This window comes from Populus nigra, chromosome 4 (genome assembly GCF_951802175.1).
Source record: "Populus nigra chromosome 4, ddPopNigr1.1, whole genome shotgun sequence".
NCBI lineage: Eukaryota > Viridiplantae > Streptophyta > Magnoliopsida > Malpighiales > Salicaceae > Populus > Populus nigra.
The window spans coordinates 19495704-19510742 of NC_084855.1; the positions used below are offsets into that span (position 1 = coordinate 19495704).

The window sequence follows — 15039 nt, forward strand, 5'->3', positions numbered from 1 at the left end:
AAACATGCAAGGCTAAACTCTTTTTCTTGGTTGCAAGGACACGGAAACCTTCAGATTTCAAGAACTATGATATTTATTTTACATTTTCTTTTCAATTTATATGATGAATATGTTTGTTCTTCTATACTTATTTTTCCTATGATTGTTTATTTTAATTGCTCGAGCGGACTCTAAGTTATTATTGTAGATAATCTATTGCTAAGTTTGATATCAAAACCAAAGTTGTGGTATATGAACTTGTAAAGCAACTTAGTTTAATAATTGTAGCGGATCTACGTTATTAATCTTAGGAAAAACATTCAATCAAATCAAACATAGACTGCAGACAATTATGTTTTTTTAATTAATCAACTTATCTAGTTCTTAAGGCTATCATTGAAATAAATTACTAGTGCGGACATTGTGGTTGTTTGATGGTTAGGGTTAATTATACAGCAAATCCGTTAACTAACCAATGTTAAGAAAAGATAAATATTCAGAATATAAATTGATGTCTCGTTTCCATGATCAGTTCTGATTTCTATAGGTGGACATTTACTTATGACCAAGGTTTGTTCTCTTGATAATTTTCTAATTTTATTTAATTTTGCTTGATAGGTTTTTTTTTTTTTTTTTGCTTTAGCCTAGATAACGTCCACCCCAAAAAAAAATTGCATATCATCTAGCATAAAAATCTGACTTGAACCTTTCTCGTGGGATCAACCCCTTGCTTGCTCTATACTATCTTGTGTGTTTTAAACTATAGTAATTAATTTGTGCGACCGCGACATCACAACAATTTTGTAGGATTTTTATAAGGAAAGGAAAAAAAAAAGGTATTCTTGGAAAATAATTTTCAATGGTAACTAGAATTCAATTCTTGTAGCAAATCAAAAGGTCTCCTCTCTCTGATTTGCTTTTGATATTTTTTTATGAATTGAATTCTATTTGGAATTCAAATCGATACCCTAAAATAATTTTTAAACCTTGGAATTGAATTCAATTCCAAGTGAAGTAATTTGATTAGGAATTAGTTATTAACTAGAAAACTTATTCCCCTCTTCAACCCATGTATAATCAATCCTAACCTCTAAACTAAGGAATTTATTTAAACTTTGGAATTGAATTTAATTCTGAAAATTTCAAGTGAAGTAATCTCATTAGGAATTAGTTATTAACTAGAAAACTTCTTCATCTCCTCAACTTCATATATAATCAATCCTAACCTCTTAAAAAAATAAGAATCACGTTCAAAACATAGAATAAGAGAAGAAGGGGATTCTATTTTTTCATAATTATTATTTTTTATCTTTTTCCTTTTTGATTTAATGACAAGCTTAGTTTTTTATTTTAAAAGGTTAGTACTTTTAAAATGTCATGAAAAATTGTACTTAAAATTATTCTATATTAGATTATAATATATAAATATCTTGTGTTTTTCTATAATTAAACTTAATGGTTGATGATTGAAATTTTATATGATGAGCAACATATGTTTTTGGTTTTAAAAATATTACTAATGATTAGTTTATAACAAATTCATAACTAATTAACTTCAAGTAGTAGAAGTATATAATTTTTCAAACTCATGTTTGATTATTTGATACTTGAAAAATATAAATCTTGATTAAATTAACTTTTTATGTGTATTTAAATATTATGAATCAGTTGCATCTATCTTGATGTTAAAGTTGTCATGTGATTGAATAATGCATGTTTAATGAAGGTTATTATGTGATTAGGGTTAATTGATGCATAACTATTAGATTAACTAAAAGTTAGGATATGTAGAAAAAACTTGTTTCTCTTGGTTGACTTATTAAACAACATATCTAAATTTAATTAATAATATTTAATTATCCTCAAGAAACACTTCTTATAAAAAATATTTTTCTTTCTATATTTTTTCTGATGATTTTCTACTTATTTTTTAGAATTGATTTCTTTTGTTTTTTTTTTTTTTCTAAGTTGTTTTTAGTTAGTTTAGATCATAAACAGAATACTAATTTACTTATTGTTTAAAGTATATTTAATATATCTTTATTTGGTTTGCTTTAACTTAAACTCAAATAGCTTGTCTTGATTGAGTAATTAAGCTCTAATACTTGTATTTGTGTGGGATAATATCCTTATTTTCCTATACTATAAATAATTAATTTTATGGGTTTAAATTTTTAGTACTTCGTAAGCACCTCATCACATACAGATACAAAACTAACTACTATACGATGGTATGCAATTAATCATATATTGAGAAGCAGGCTCTTTCAAAGCAAGATGGCGCCCAAAGTTGAACTAGTTTATTCTTTCGAGATCATTTTGTATCAGTCAGTTACAGGTTTGCAAGAGTGTAGACCTGGTGGGAAGCGGCAAAATTTGCATGCACCTGTTGATGAGATATCTAGTCTTCGAACTCCAGAGAAGTTTGTCTGAAACGAAAACCGATGGTTCATGTCCTAGTATTTAATAGGCCCATCAAGGCTGCCAGATGCAAACTGAAACAAGAAAAGGCAAGGCATTAAGTTAGAACTGAAATATAACGCCCGCCTGCACGTCACACACATACGTATTCAAACGAATGTTTGCGCTCGCACACAAGAGATGTTCGTGACAGCAAAGCTATCACAATATAGGCGACATAATAACGCTGTCTCAACAAAGAAAGTCCGACTACTTGTTTCCACCACTACAAGAAATGGGAAGGACAAAAAAGGTGGGGAATGAAGAGAATATAAGACTAAAGCCTAGTTAGCTATGTAGCTAATGCAGGAAACAGCAGTAGAAATGACATTTCCTCACATTGCAGTGACAATGAATCAAAGATCCCACTGATGAGAAACTTTGGACACTGAAAGTCACATTTTCCTTTTCACTAGTACTATAGCACTCACAATTTAACCAAACATGTAAAACTTACCACCAAGCATCACCTTTATTATATTCAATATCTTTAGTATATAGTTAATAGTTTGGCAGCACATGTAAACAAAACTCACTGTTTGAAGTTTGGTGCAAACTAAATTATGAAGGTTTCAAAACTACCACTACAATTCTTACCTGTTGAACAATTGGATTGGCTGATGTCATGAATTCATCAGTCATTCCTTGCCAAACAACCTTTCCTTCATGTAGAAACAACAACCTACACACAGAGCAGTGCTTAGGAAATGCCACCTTACAGGTCCTTGCCAACAAATAGTGCAAGACTACAAAAACTTTTTGACATTGCTAACCTGTCAACAGCCCTTCTAATGGTACTATGTTGATGAGTGACCACCACATAGGACGCAATCTTCTCAGGTTTCCCAAGTGCATCCTCACCTTTCATGTGAACAGAGCGAATGAGATCTTCAACTACAGTAGATGCTATTGGATCGAGTCCGGCTGTTGGTTCATCATATAAGAGTACCTGTTCAGCAATGTGAAAAACTATGAGTAACAGGTAAAAAAATCAAAGCAGGATAAAATCACATCAAAGTAACTCTTCAGCAGTTGTGCAACAAAACACCATGAGACAAAGCATAAACAAAGCAATGTTAGATATAAAAGTTAAATAATCAAATCTATAAGATAACAGGGAAAAAAATCAAAGCAGGATAAGATCACATCAAGGAAACCATTATCACTGCACCAGGCAATGTCTCACTAACATTACTTTGACGTTGTTTGAAAGATATAAACAAAGCATTTCAGTTTCTTACGGGAAACAAGTAAAAAATTTTAAAAGTTACAAGATCAGAATAAAAAAAAGCACCATGGAGTACTACTTGGTTAACCACATCCCATCAGCCACCCCTTTGTTGAAGGCAGCATCCACTGGCCATTGTCTGCCAGCATATTTAGTGTAACTGAGGAAATATCAAATCATACGATTTTCAATCACCACAAGGACTGAAGCAAAATTTTGGGAAACAGTAATCACTTTTTTTCCCAGAACAAACTTAAACCTTACACCACAAGTAACCAATCTCATGATTATATAATTATCACCTACAGGCCAATCACTCATCACAGGAAACTACCACTGACCATCAAATCAGCACATACTTGCTTTACAGTCAGCCAACAAACTGTCACCAACCACCAAAACCATGGTTGCTTGCCACCATGCAACATATCTCCATTCATCAATAGAACAATAGTCAGATGCCATTAACAGTCACCAGGCAGCAGCTAAAATCACCATAATCAAAACACCAATCACCAGAATTATCTTCGACAGCAACTTTCAGTCATCCTATCGGTATAGATTTCCTTACACATGCCAACCACCAGAGGATGACACGAGAAAAGTCATTTCCTTAACCATATTTTCATCAAAGAATGTTTAACAGAAAAATGGTCTCAGTGCAGCCATATATTAAGACAACAACAGATGCTATTAGTGGCAGTTAAAACCAAAAAGATTAGAGAACAAAATTAATTCATTGCTTGACATACCTCTGGCTCAATTGTTTCATTTGTGGTATCAAAAATTATAGACCGAGCTAAAGCAACTCTTTTCTTCATTCCACCAGATAACTCAGAAGGTAACCTGTCCTCTACTCCCTGAACAAAATATTAAGTTTCATCAACCTAAAAGTAAAGGGTTTCCTTATCTAAAATAGAGGCTTCAATAAGAGAGCAGGGAAAAGGAGACAGTTTCTAAGCTTTCTGCAATGATGGAAACTAGCCCAAGGAAATAAAGGCAGTTTCTAAACTTCAGCAGGAAATTGAACTTTACATTGCTGGAAATTGACAGCATTAGATTAGGAGGGTGTTTAAGAGTGTGGTAGCAGTTGCTTTTCAAAGAGTTTTTGGCTTGGAAATGCATCAATAAGAGGGTGTTTATAATGTTTTTTTTATTTTTAAAAAATCATTTTTGACATCAACACATCAAAACAACTCGAAAACATAAAAATACAATTTTAAGCAAAAAAATATATATTTTAAATTTTGATGAAAAGCAAGTTGAACCGCCCAGCCAAACACACGTGACAAAGTGTAACCATATATGTAGCTTAAATATATTAAATTGAGGGCACCGCAACCCATCACGAGATGATTGCTTAGCCAGGAAGGAACCATATGATGCAGTACAAGTGAAATTTTAGATCCAACATACCTTTAAACCAACTTGGGCCAAAGTTTCCGTCACAAGTTCAGCAATTTGTTCCTCCGACATGCTAGAATTTTCATATCTAAGCAAGTCAAAAGCATTAAGAAATGAGATTTCTTTTTTTTTTCCTCCAAAAAAGGTTTTGAAATTAAAGTCATGCTATCAGTTCCAACTGCTGAGAAGAAAAAAGTAATTTCTATCTTACAAAAGGAAACCAACATTTTCACGAACAGTCAAAGAATCAAAAAGGGCTGCACTTTGAAACACCTATCACAAAGAATGTGGAAAAAAGATGAGTGTAATTACTGATAAAATAGCACAAGAGAAATAACCCTTTGATTTATAACTAAAATAAAGATTTACCAATCCAATTCGAAGCCCAGAAATCCCCTCATCGCTGATCAAACCATCTCTCTTTTTACCATGAATATAAACCTCGCCCTGACATTAGATACGGTCTATGTAAAACCACCTAAGGTAAAATACTGAGGCACAGCCTAGTCACTTTAGCATGAATCAGTATAGAAATACAGTTACATAAAGATAAAAGCAACAAAAAATTTAGTTTGATTATTACCCTGTCCGGAGCAAGAAGTCCAGCAATAATCTTCAAAATTGTAGATTTACCAGTACCAGAAGGCCCAATTATTCCAACTGCTTCACCATGTCTAATCTGCATAAGTGAAAACATATCACCATGCCAATAAATTGATAAAGAATAAATGACACAATAGGTAGATGAAACAATACACAGATTTAAGACTTATGCCACAGAAACACCCCGCCCTCCCTCTCTCCAAAAGAAAATTGGTTTAAAGCATGGCTCGCAATGGCAATATATTAAAGATACTGTCTTGTTAAGAAAATATCAAGCTTTCTGCTTATCATTGGTTTCCTAGAAGCTTGTGAACAAATAGCAATTCAACCAGCAAAAATTTGGGGCTTGAGCCTTGCTCATGATTCAACTAAGTCAGCTTAATCCTATCAAAATAGGTTTAGGTAAATCTATTTTTGGTATTAATAAGCACAACAATCAAATAGTAGCAAATAAGCAATAAAAAAATTGTTTAACAGCAAACACAACATTGAAAAGAATTTCACCTTGAAGCTCACACCTCTTAATATATGCTTCTCTCCAAATGACTTGTAAACATTTCTGCATTCGATGAGAACATCAGAACCATCCTCCAGATCACCTATGGTGCTTAATTTCTCTGCTTTATATGAATCCTAGTTACGTAATCCATTCAAACCAATGTAAAAGACCATATCAATGCAATTTAAAAGATAGAGAAGAATCCATCCAATTCACAACTACATCATCTAACACAAAGAAGGCAAAACATAAGGTGGGCTGCAGTAAAAATTTCCTAAAATACCGAGCATGAAAATAAGCCACAGAAAAACACGATGAAGATGAAGCATAAACAGCAATATTCTACAAGAGTATATAAATAATGCAAAAAAATATACAGGACATAAGAAGGAAGGAGGAGGAACTTTACAATGAATTTGGTTGCAGCAAATCCATCGCCTCCTATGTTGTTGGGTGGAGGAGGTGCCACACAAGCACAAACAATATTTCTCAGATTCTTTCTAAAACAAAGTGAAGTGTTGAATGATAACCCAGTCCCAGTGGAGGGAGCATACCCATTTGGTATGCAAAGCGTAGATAATAGCATTGAACCGGATGAGATCAAGCTTTCTGTAAGCATTTTAAACAAGACCCAGATGGAGTTTTGGGCCAAAAATTACGAAAAAAGTGAAGGGAAATTGTGTTTTTTTTTTATTTTTGATAGATAGATTGATAGATTCTATTCTTTGACAAAGCACCAGGAACGAACACGAAAGTGAAATTTTTGATAGATGGAGCTTTCCTTTCCTTTCCTTTCTAAATTCTACAAGAGACTGTGAAATTTGACACAAGCAATCAAAATTGAGGACCGAACACGAAAGTGTGATTTGGTAGAGGAGAGAGAAACAAAAATAAATTACACACAATGACTTGTGTTTATTAAAAAAAGGAAAAACAAAACACGTTTATGTTGTGTGATTTGCGATTGTTTTATGAGATCGCATTCGGTATAGGGCAAAAGTTGCTTTTTAAAAATTTGAAATTTTTGTTTTTATTTAAAATTAATTATTTTAATGTTTTTGAATTATTATAATATTTTAATGTTAAAATAAATTTTAAAAAATAGAAGTAAAATATTATTTTTATGTATTTTTAAGTAAAAAGCATTTTGAAAATTAATTATTATTGCAATGTCAAACACTTGGTAAAAATTTAGAATTTTTTTTCATAAAATTAATTTTTTTAATGTTTTTAGATTATTTTGATAAGTTGATGTCAAAAATAAATTTTAAAAAATAAAAAATATTATTTTCATGTATTTCTGAGTGAAAAGCATTTTGAAAAAAAAAATCACTAGCGCAATGTTAAACCCGCTCTTTGAATAACATGTGGTTGTGTTGTATCACGGCTCTGATTAAATTTTTTTAATTTAATAAATTAGAGTTTAAGAATTTAAACTTTGTAAATTTTAATGTAGGTCATTTATTTCAATTGTAGCACAAATACTCTAAATTAACTCTTAAACTTTTTAATTTTTGAAATCGTATTCTTAAGAACTTTGATTTGACTTTTTTGATTTGAGTATTTTTTTTTTTTCAAATTAATCCCTGGTTTCTAATTTGTTTAATTTAACCCTTATCAACCATCAAATTGACCCCTGAATCTAATTGATTTCAGTCCCTAAATTTGCACATCTACTGCACTTTGGTTCTTGATTCTGAATTCATTCAATTTAGCTCTTAATAGACCTTTTAAACTTTGATTTTCTTATAATTTCACCTCTAATTTAATTCAATTAAGCTTTTACAAATTAAATTTGGTCTTTTAAAATTTCAATCTTCTCAATTAAACCCAAATTATGCTTCCAAACTTAATATTTCACCAATAAAGTTCTTAATAAAATTAATTTGACCCATTAAAACTCTAATTAAGTCCTTGCACTTAATTAATCCTTTAGTTTCGGTTTAAATTAATTTTTAAATTTAATTAAACTCATGATTAAATCAAATCAGACTATTAAAATCTAACTAAATTCTCAGACTTAATTTTTATGCAAATTCATCAAATGCCCATTTAAGTTAACCTTAAATTTGCATTACCTTCCATGTTTAGGTCCTTCAAGAATGCAATTGAGTTTTTAAAAATGTCAAAAATCTAGTTTGTACCTTTCATCTCTTATTTAAGCACGTAGATGCCTTTTTAGTTTGTTCTTGCCAACCAACTCATTTGTCTTCCTGTATTTTATTTTATTTTTCAACTTTTTTTCCCTTTTTTTTTATTTTTGTATAAAAGAAAATGATAATTTTAGGGGAACACAAAATTGGATTGTGACAAGAACCAAATTGGATACCAAATTTAAATGAAATAAAATGTTAATGGACAAAATTGAAAAAAAAATTCAAGAAAAGGTTAAAAAAATCAAAAGAATAGGGACCAAATTAGATACAAAAATTAAATGAAATAAAATGATAAAGGATAAAATTGAAAAAAAAATCAATTTTAAAAAGCATTAAAAGTAAAACAAATAACTATCAAAAGAATGATAGCCAAAATTGATTCAAATACAAACTAGTAGAGCACATTTGATTTTTAAAAGGGCTGGCATGAAATCTGAGATGAAAATAGAGGAAAAAGGGAGGAAAAGAGAAAAAATCCATTGGAATCTAACCACTACTCCTTCGTAAACACGAGTTGGACCACCATGAATAGGACGATGAGGTGTATCTAACTCTATCACAAAAGGTAAAGTTTCACAACCGGGAGGCACCACACGTGTCATCCAACTCTATAATGAAAGGCAATATTTCACAATTAAAAGGGCCACACATGCCTCCCAAAGTGTATGGGTGCCTTCTACTCGTTAAGACATGCATAATACGCACTAAATACTGTTATTTTTTTTAATTATATTTATATTTAAAAAAATACTGAATTGCCCATGATTTAAATTGATTGTAAGTGAAAAAAAACCAAGATGAAAATATAAAATTGTCATTGGATGTCAATTTTATTTTACTTTGTTTCTAAGAGGCAAGTTAGTTATGACATTGTGTAACCAAATTGTTAAATGACTGAAAAGCCCCTAGACTCTAGTTTTGACTTTTTTTATTTTAAAGATATTTAATTCATTTTACTTTGTATTCAAGATGTAAAAAGACTAATTTATCCTCCATCAATATGACAATGATAATGCACCCCATGGAAAAAACTAATTTAATTGATTTTATTTGTGAAGGGGAAAATAGTTATTTCAATATTTAAATCCATGATGAACTTGTCATGTGGACAATGAAAGGCTGATGGATTTTATTTTTTAAAAAATAGGATTATGGAAAGAAATGGGCGGATAGGAACAAGGATTTAGCAGTTAACAAATAAAATTTAAACCATATAACTTTTTACTATTCAAAAATGCATCATTCACCTCCCCCGTAAGAACAAGTGTGCTTTATGTCAATATTTTATATTTTGGCACTTGTATTTTGTAAGGTTTACAAATCACTCATTGAATTTTATTTTATTTTCAATTTAATCCTTGAAATTTATGTTTTCATGGTTTATACACTTAAATATGTTTTGATATGTTTTCCCTCCATATCTAATGTGTTGTCAAATGCTATGACATTAAATTAATGACTAGTTTTACAAAATAGAGTTTTAGCTTCTTTTCTTAAAAAATAAATTAAGAGACAAATGATCAAAATTGATATGAAGAAAGAAATAGAGAAATTTATCACAAAAGATATGTAAAAGTTCCATTGAATCTCTTAAGCTTCAATTTCTTCATCTTATGTCTTTGTTCTTTTAGTTTAAAGAAAATTACACTAATATCCAGTACTTTTTGTTAATTTTTTATTTTTCCTCTATTCTTTAAATAATTATTGTTTATATTATGGACTTTATAAGTTCATAACACTTTACATCTTAAATTAGACACATAAAAAAATCAACAAAAAAATGAATTATTTATATTGTTTTTATTATATTTTATTTAATAACTCCCATGTTATGTAAAAGTAATGAAAATGCCAATGAAGTTGTTTCTTCTGCTTATTTTAAAAAAAACAAGTCATTGTATTTGCATTATAAATACAAAAATACCATCATTAACATGTTTTTAACCACATTTCTTCCTTTTTTCTTGTCATTTCCAGCCACAAATACCTATCAAATTCTTCATTTTTTGACACATTATTCTCTCAACCAAGCAACCATTTCCAACAAAAACCACTTTATCAAAAAAAAAAAAACCATTTGAGCACACCAACTGACCACCATATTCATCTCATTCTTCCCCTTATTAACCATAACTCAAAACCAATATATTCTTCCCTTTTTTCACAATGATTCCAAGAAACAAATAGCCAAAATTCCAGCACAAACACTGCTAAAAAATTCAATAAACACATAGTCAAAATTTCATCACAAACCTTACCTAAAAAATCTAGCACACACATTACTAGAATTTGGAGGCACACATACAACCAAAAATTTCAGCACAACAAGCACAAACATTATCAACTTGTTATCATCTATATCAAATGTTAATAGCATACAAGCTTACAATAACTTTGCTGGACTAAAGTACAAAAATAAAAAGTGCTTGAATTATGAAAAAAGAGTAGTTGTTAGGTTATAAAAAAAAAAGCTAGTAAAAACAATCTATTTTATAAATATTATGGCAAGTCATCCAATAATACACTTATTAATTGGTGCAAGCCTATAAATAAAACTGAATTAACTACTGGAGAGGAAGGAAGTGTTAATGATGTCGAGTAAGTACTAGATGAAGTGAAGAAAATGAAAGAGAAGATACACATAGTTTGGATTAAGAATCGCTACATGAAGGTTAGTTTTGCAAGTGTAAAGTTATTGTTGGTAGCTAATTTAGTATATATAATATTAATGTTTCTAATTATTATATTATTCTTGTTTAACAAATGAAATAAAAGAGAGTTATTCCTTAGTAAACAAAATACAAGAAATATAAATATCAAATATAACAAAAGCATATACATTAAAGCAATCTCATCAACAAAAAGTATGCACATTAAAAGATGAAGATAACAAAACAACAACCATAAAGATCCATAATATTTTTCTTCTTGCTACTTGAAACAGTTAAAACAAATCCATATTGCTCAAAGTCACCACTCTTCTCCATTCTTCAATTAATACAGCTAGATTTGGTAGAGTGCTAAGAAGAAATACTATCACCAATCTAAAATTTCAAATAACATTGATTATTAATAGAATTATAATCAAACTAATAGAACTACTATATATACTTAGGAGACTTACATATGTTTGTGTTAAGGGTTAAGAAGAGGCACCACTTATATTATATCTATTAACTATCCCACTTCTAGAACCTTTCAATCCTCTACTAGCACCAATGGATCCTTTATTAGTATCAATGAATCCTCTTTCAGCATAACTAGATCCTCTACTAGTACCATTGTATCCCCTACCAACATTTCTAGATCCCCTACCAACACCATTAGATCCTCTATCACTACCATTAGGATTTTATATTATAAATCTTTTACTTTTTAGGTATGTTTAATCTTTTTTTGTGTGGAGTTATATACCAAATGAGAAAAGTCTTCTTCATAAGAGTCTTGTAACATGTAACAGTCTTATGACTCTGGTAGAGTTAAGAGTTGTGCATTTGTTTTGCAAAGAAAATGAGAAGTAGTGACTTTACTATTTTTTATGGTATAAAAACACATAATACTTAAACTTTCCTAAAGGTTCACTACGCAACCCAACTTTAGGATCTCTATTTTCATATCTTTGTTAGAGATGTTTCTATGAAGTTGGTTTTTTCTTCTTTTGACAATAAGATTTTTTGAGTCATTAGAGAAAGAATTACATAAAAAGCACATATAACCTAATGGATCAAAAAGCTTGTGTACATCATCATATTCTGCTTCATAAATAATACGATCGTCAAATAGAAAATATTGTATAGGGATAAGAAGTGGTTGATAATCTTCATCAACCATTATAACATCATCAATAGAAATTCTTAATGATGAGGGTGTTTTTGAGTCTTTCAAGAAAGAGATCTAGACTAATCCATCTTTCTTAGTGACAAAGACTAGGTTAAAACTTTATAAAGGTTGAACTATAAAATGGAATTGTTCATAGTTTTTTTACCAATGAATCAGATAATATTTGAATGAGCTTATCTCTATTGAGTTGTTGAGGAACAAAGGTGCAACTTACAGTTTGTCCAGCTTTAACTATTAACAAGAGAAAGTCTTATTAAAAAAGGAGTTAATAAGTCCAAAGCATGATTTTGGACTCGATAAGCAAGTTTAAAATGGAGAATGGCAGAGTGGATATTGGATATCATAGGAGCACTTATGATCTATTCATGTGCTTTAAGAACTCTAACTAGACTTGGATATGTAAGATGGATACGGATATTAGGAAAAAGTGTCAAAAACACCATTTATGCATTTGACATTGTTTGGATGGTGGCTAAATATGTTTATTAATGTTACATAAAATAAGAATCAAAGATTGCAGAGAGTCTTTCCTACCATAAAAGGTAAGGGAAAGATGAATGGCTCCTATATAAACATGAGTATATCATTGAGCTAGCCATTGAATAATTAATTTGTATAGGAAAGAGAAGGTGATAAGGTGTAATATTGTTGATGATGGGATCAAGTGTTGATCAAATCTTAAAGCCTATACAAATTACTTTATAGGATAAAATCTGAGGTTTTATCAAATTTTTAAAGGTTTTTTTTAAAAGAAAGTAGAGTTATTTTTCTTAAAGATTTTATAAGAGTTTACGAGAAGGATGTTTATAATAAGAATTCTTAAATCTTTAGGTAGGTGAGAAATTTTATACCAATAATCTAGCTTAGAGGCTAACATAGATCTTAGGGACAAAGATAATGAGGATCATGATAAGAAAAATAAAAAATGAGATAAAATGTGTAAGATCCCTAACCTTTTTATAAAAAGAAAAAAAGGACTGAAATTGTATGAAGGGAGTAGGGCTAAATTTTAGGAACAATTTAGGAGGGAAGCACTATAATTGAAAAATAGAAAGTCTAAGGACTTAAAAAAGGAAAAACCATTTCTCCTATACTAAAACAGGAGAGGATACAGTTATATATATAAAAAAGGAATAAAGGCAACAACTTAAACTTATTTTCTTTGTGAAAGAAAAAGCTTATAACTTGTAGAGTATCATTGTAGGGAGAGGGAGGTGAGGTTGTACGGTATTTTTCCAGATAAGAGAAACTCTTATAAAAAAGAAGAGAAAACCTATAAAGAGTTCAAGAAAAGCAAGAACTAGAGGGATTTTGGAGGAGAAGAAGGATTGATCAATTAAGGTTGAATTGATATGAAACCACTTGGTAAGGCACTCTAAACACCCAATCTTTATATTACTATAGGGAAAAGTGTAAACCCCTAAAATTTGAAAATAGGGTTTATATGGAATTGAAAACTTGAAGGGTGTTTTGACATAATTGGTTGTGTTAGTTTGTAGAAAACTTGAGTTATAGAGATTACAAGATGAAAAACATAAACAAGATGAAATCCTTAAATCTTGAAATTAGGGTTCCTGAAGATAATTTAGGGAAATTATTGTAAGGAAAAGTGTAAACCCCTAAAATTTAGAAACTAAAGTTTATATGGAATCGGAAAATTGAAGGGTGTTTTGACATAATTGGTTGTGTTAGTTTGTAGAAAACTTGAGTTAGAGAGATTACAAGATCAAAAAAATAAAGAATTAAATAAAAGATAAAATCCCTAAATCTTGAAATTAGGTTTCTTGAAGATAATTTAAGGAAAAATTAGGCTTATTATGAAAATATATCTAGATTTCGTTAGTATATGGCTTGATTGTGAAGAATATATTGATTTATTGAAGAAACAACCCCACACTCTAGAGATATAGGTTTAGCCAAGACAAGGGTTCTCGGTGTGTATTCTTTGTTGTAAATTTATGCATATTTAATGATAAGTGAGTATCTTTGATGAATTATATGTAGTTATTTGCATGAAATCTTGATGAAAAATTGAATTTCTTGAATTCTTGAATTATAAGGTTTTGAGAAACGACTAGATTGTATTGGCTACTATTTTGTGGTGGCTTGATTTTGTGTTTTGGCTTTTTCTTTGATTCTTTTAGATTATTTAAAGAAGATGGATGATTGTTATATGAAAAAGAAAAGCATAATATGTGTGTATGCATGAAATAAGCTTACATGATAGCATTGTTTATATTGGAATGTTAAGAGTTAGAACCTTAAGTTTAATATGAGATAATGTAAGAAAACATGTATTCATGAGTAAAAAATACTCAAATTGTTAAAAGAATATTGAGAAGTACATTCTTGATATTTAAAGAGTAAATTTGATGAAAGACCTTGGGTGATGCAGGAGAGGCATTAATTGTAAAATCCTAGGCAGGTGGGACAAGAACAATGAGAGGAATAGGTAGATGCTCATCACCTCAATTTTCTTATTTTACAACATTAACTCAATGATTAATTTCTAAGTTGTACATTGATAAGAAGATGTTTATGCAAAGTAATGAAATGATTAAAGACATGAAATCTTGTTAAGTGTGTACTTTAAATTGTGTTATGTGTATAAAAGCTAGCTACATGAGTAGGGCTTGGAATGATGAACTATAAAATTGTCATGTGTTTGTGTAGGTTAAAACCAACCCTACAATGGAAAACTTAGTTTGTGAACTTGGGTTGAAAACATGTATAAATGAAATGTGTTTATGGAAGCCTGTCATATGAGTGGGGCTAGTTTTATTGGTCGTTAAAGGACATATTAAAAAACTATTGAACAAGGGAGCCTACCACATGAGTAGGGCTAGGTTTATGGTTCTTAGAAGACATAG

The 15039-nt window shown here is 30.1% G+C and overlaps 1 protein-coding gene across 3 annotated transcripts; it reads right to left on the minus strand.

The window, feature by feature from the left end:
* Positions 1-2208: 2208 nt before the first annotated feature.
* On the minus strand, positions 2209-7087 carry LOC133691204 (protein TRIGALACTOSYLDIACYLGLYCEROL 3, chloroplastic-like). 3 transcript variants are annotated; one of them, XM_062111610.1, is made up of 10 exons: positions 6583-7085; positions 6179-6233; positions 5655-5750; positions 5441-5518; positions 5283-5344; positions 5084-5159; positions 4420-4527; positions 3213-3388; positions 3037-3121; positions 2209-2474 (listed from the first exon to the last, which is right to left on the minus strand). In XM_062111610.1, exons 1-10 carry the CDS (start codon positions 6606-6608, stop codon positions 2436-2438), a joined length of 801 nt encoding a protein of 266 aa, XP_061967594.1. In that variant the 5' UTR covers positions 6609-7085; the 3' UTR covers positions 2209-2435. The 3 variants fall into 3 exon arrangements, with proteins under 3 accessions (XP_061967594.1, XP_061967592.1, XP_061967593.1); XM_062111608.1 differs by having other exon boundaries at positions 6179-6307; XM_062111609.1 differs by lacking the exon at positions 6179-6233 and having other exon boundaries at positions 6583-7087.
* Between the last annotated feature and the right edge of the window lie 7952 nt (positions 7088-15039).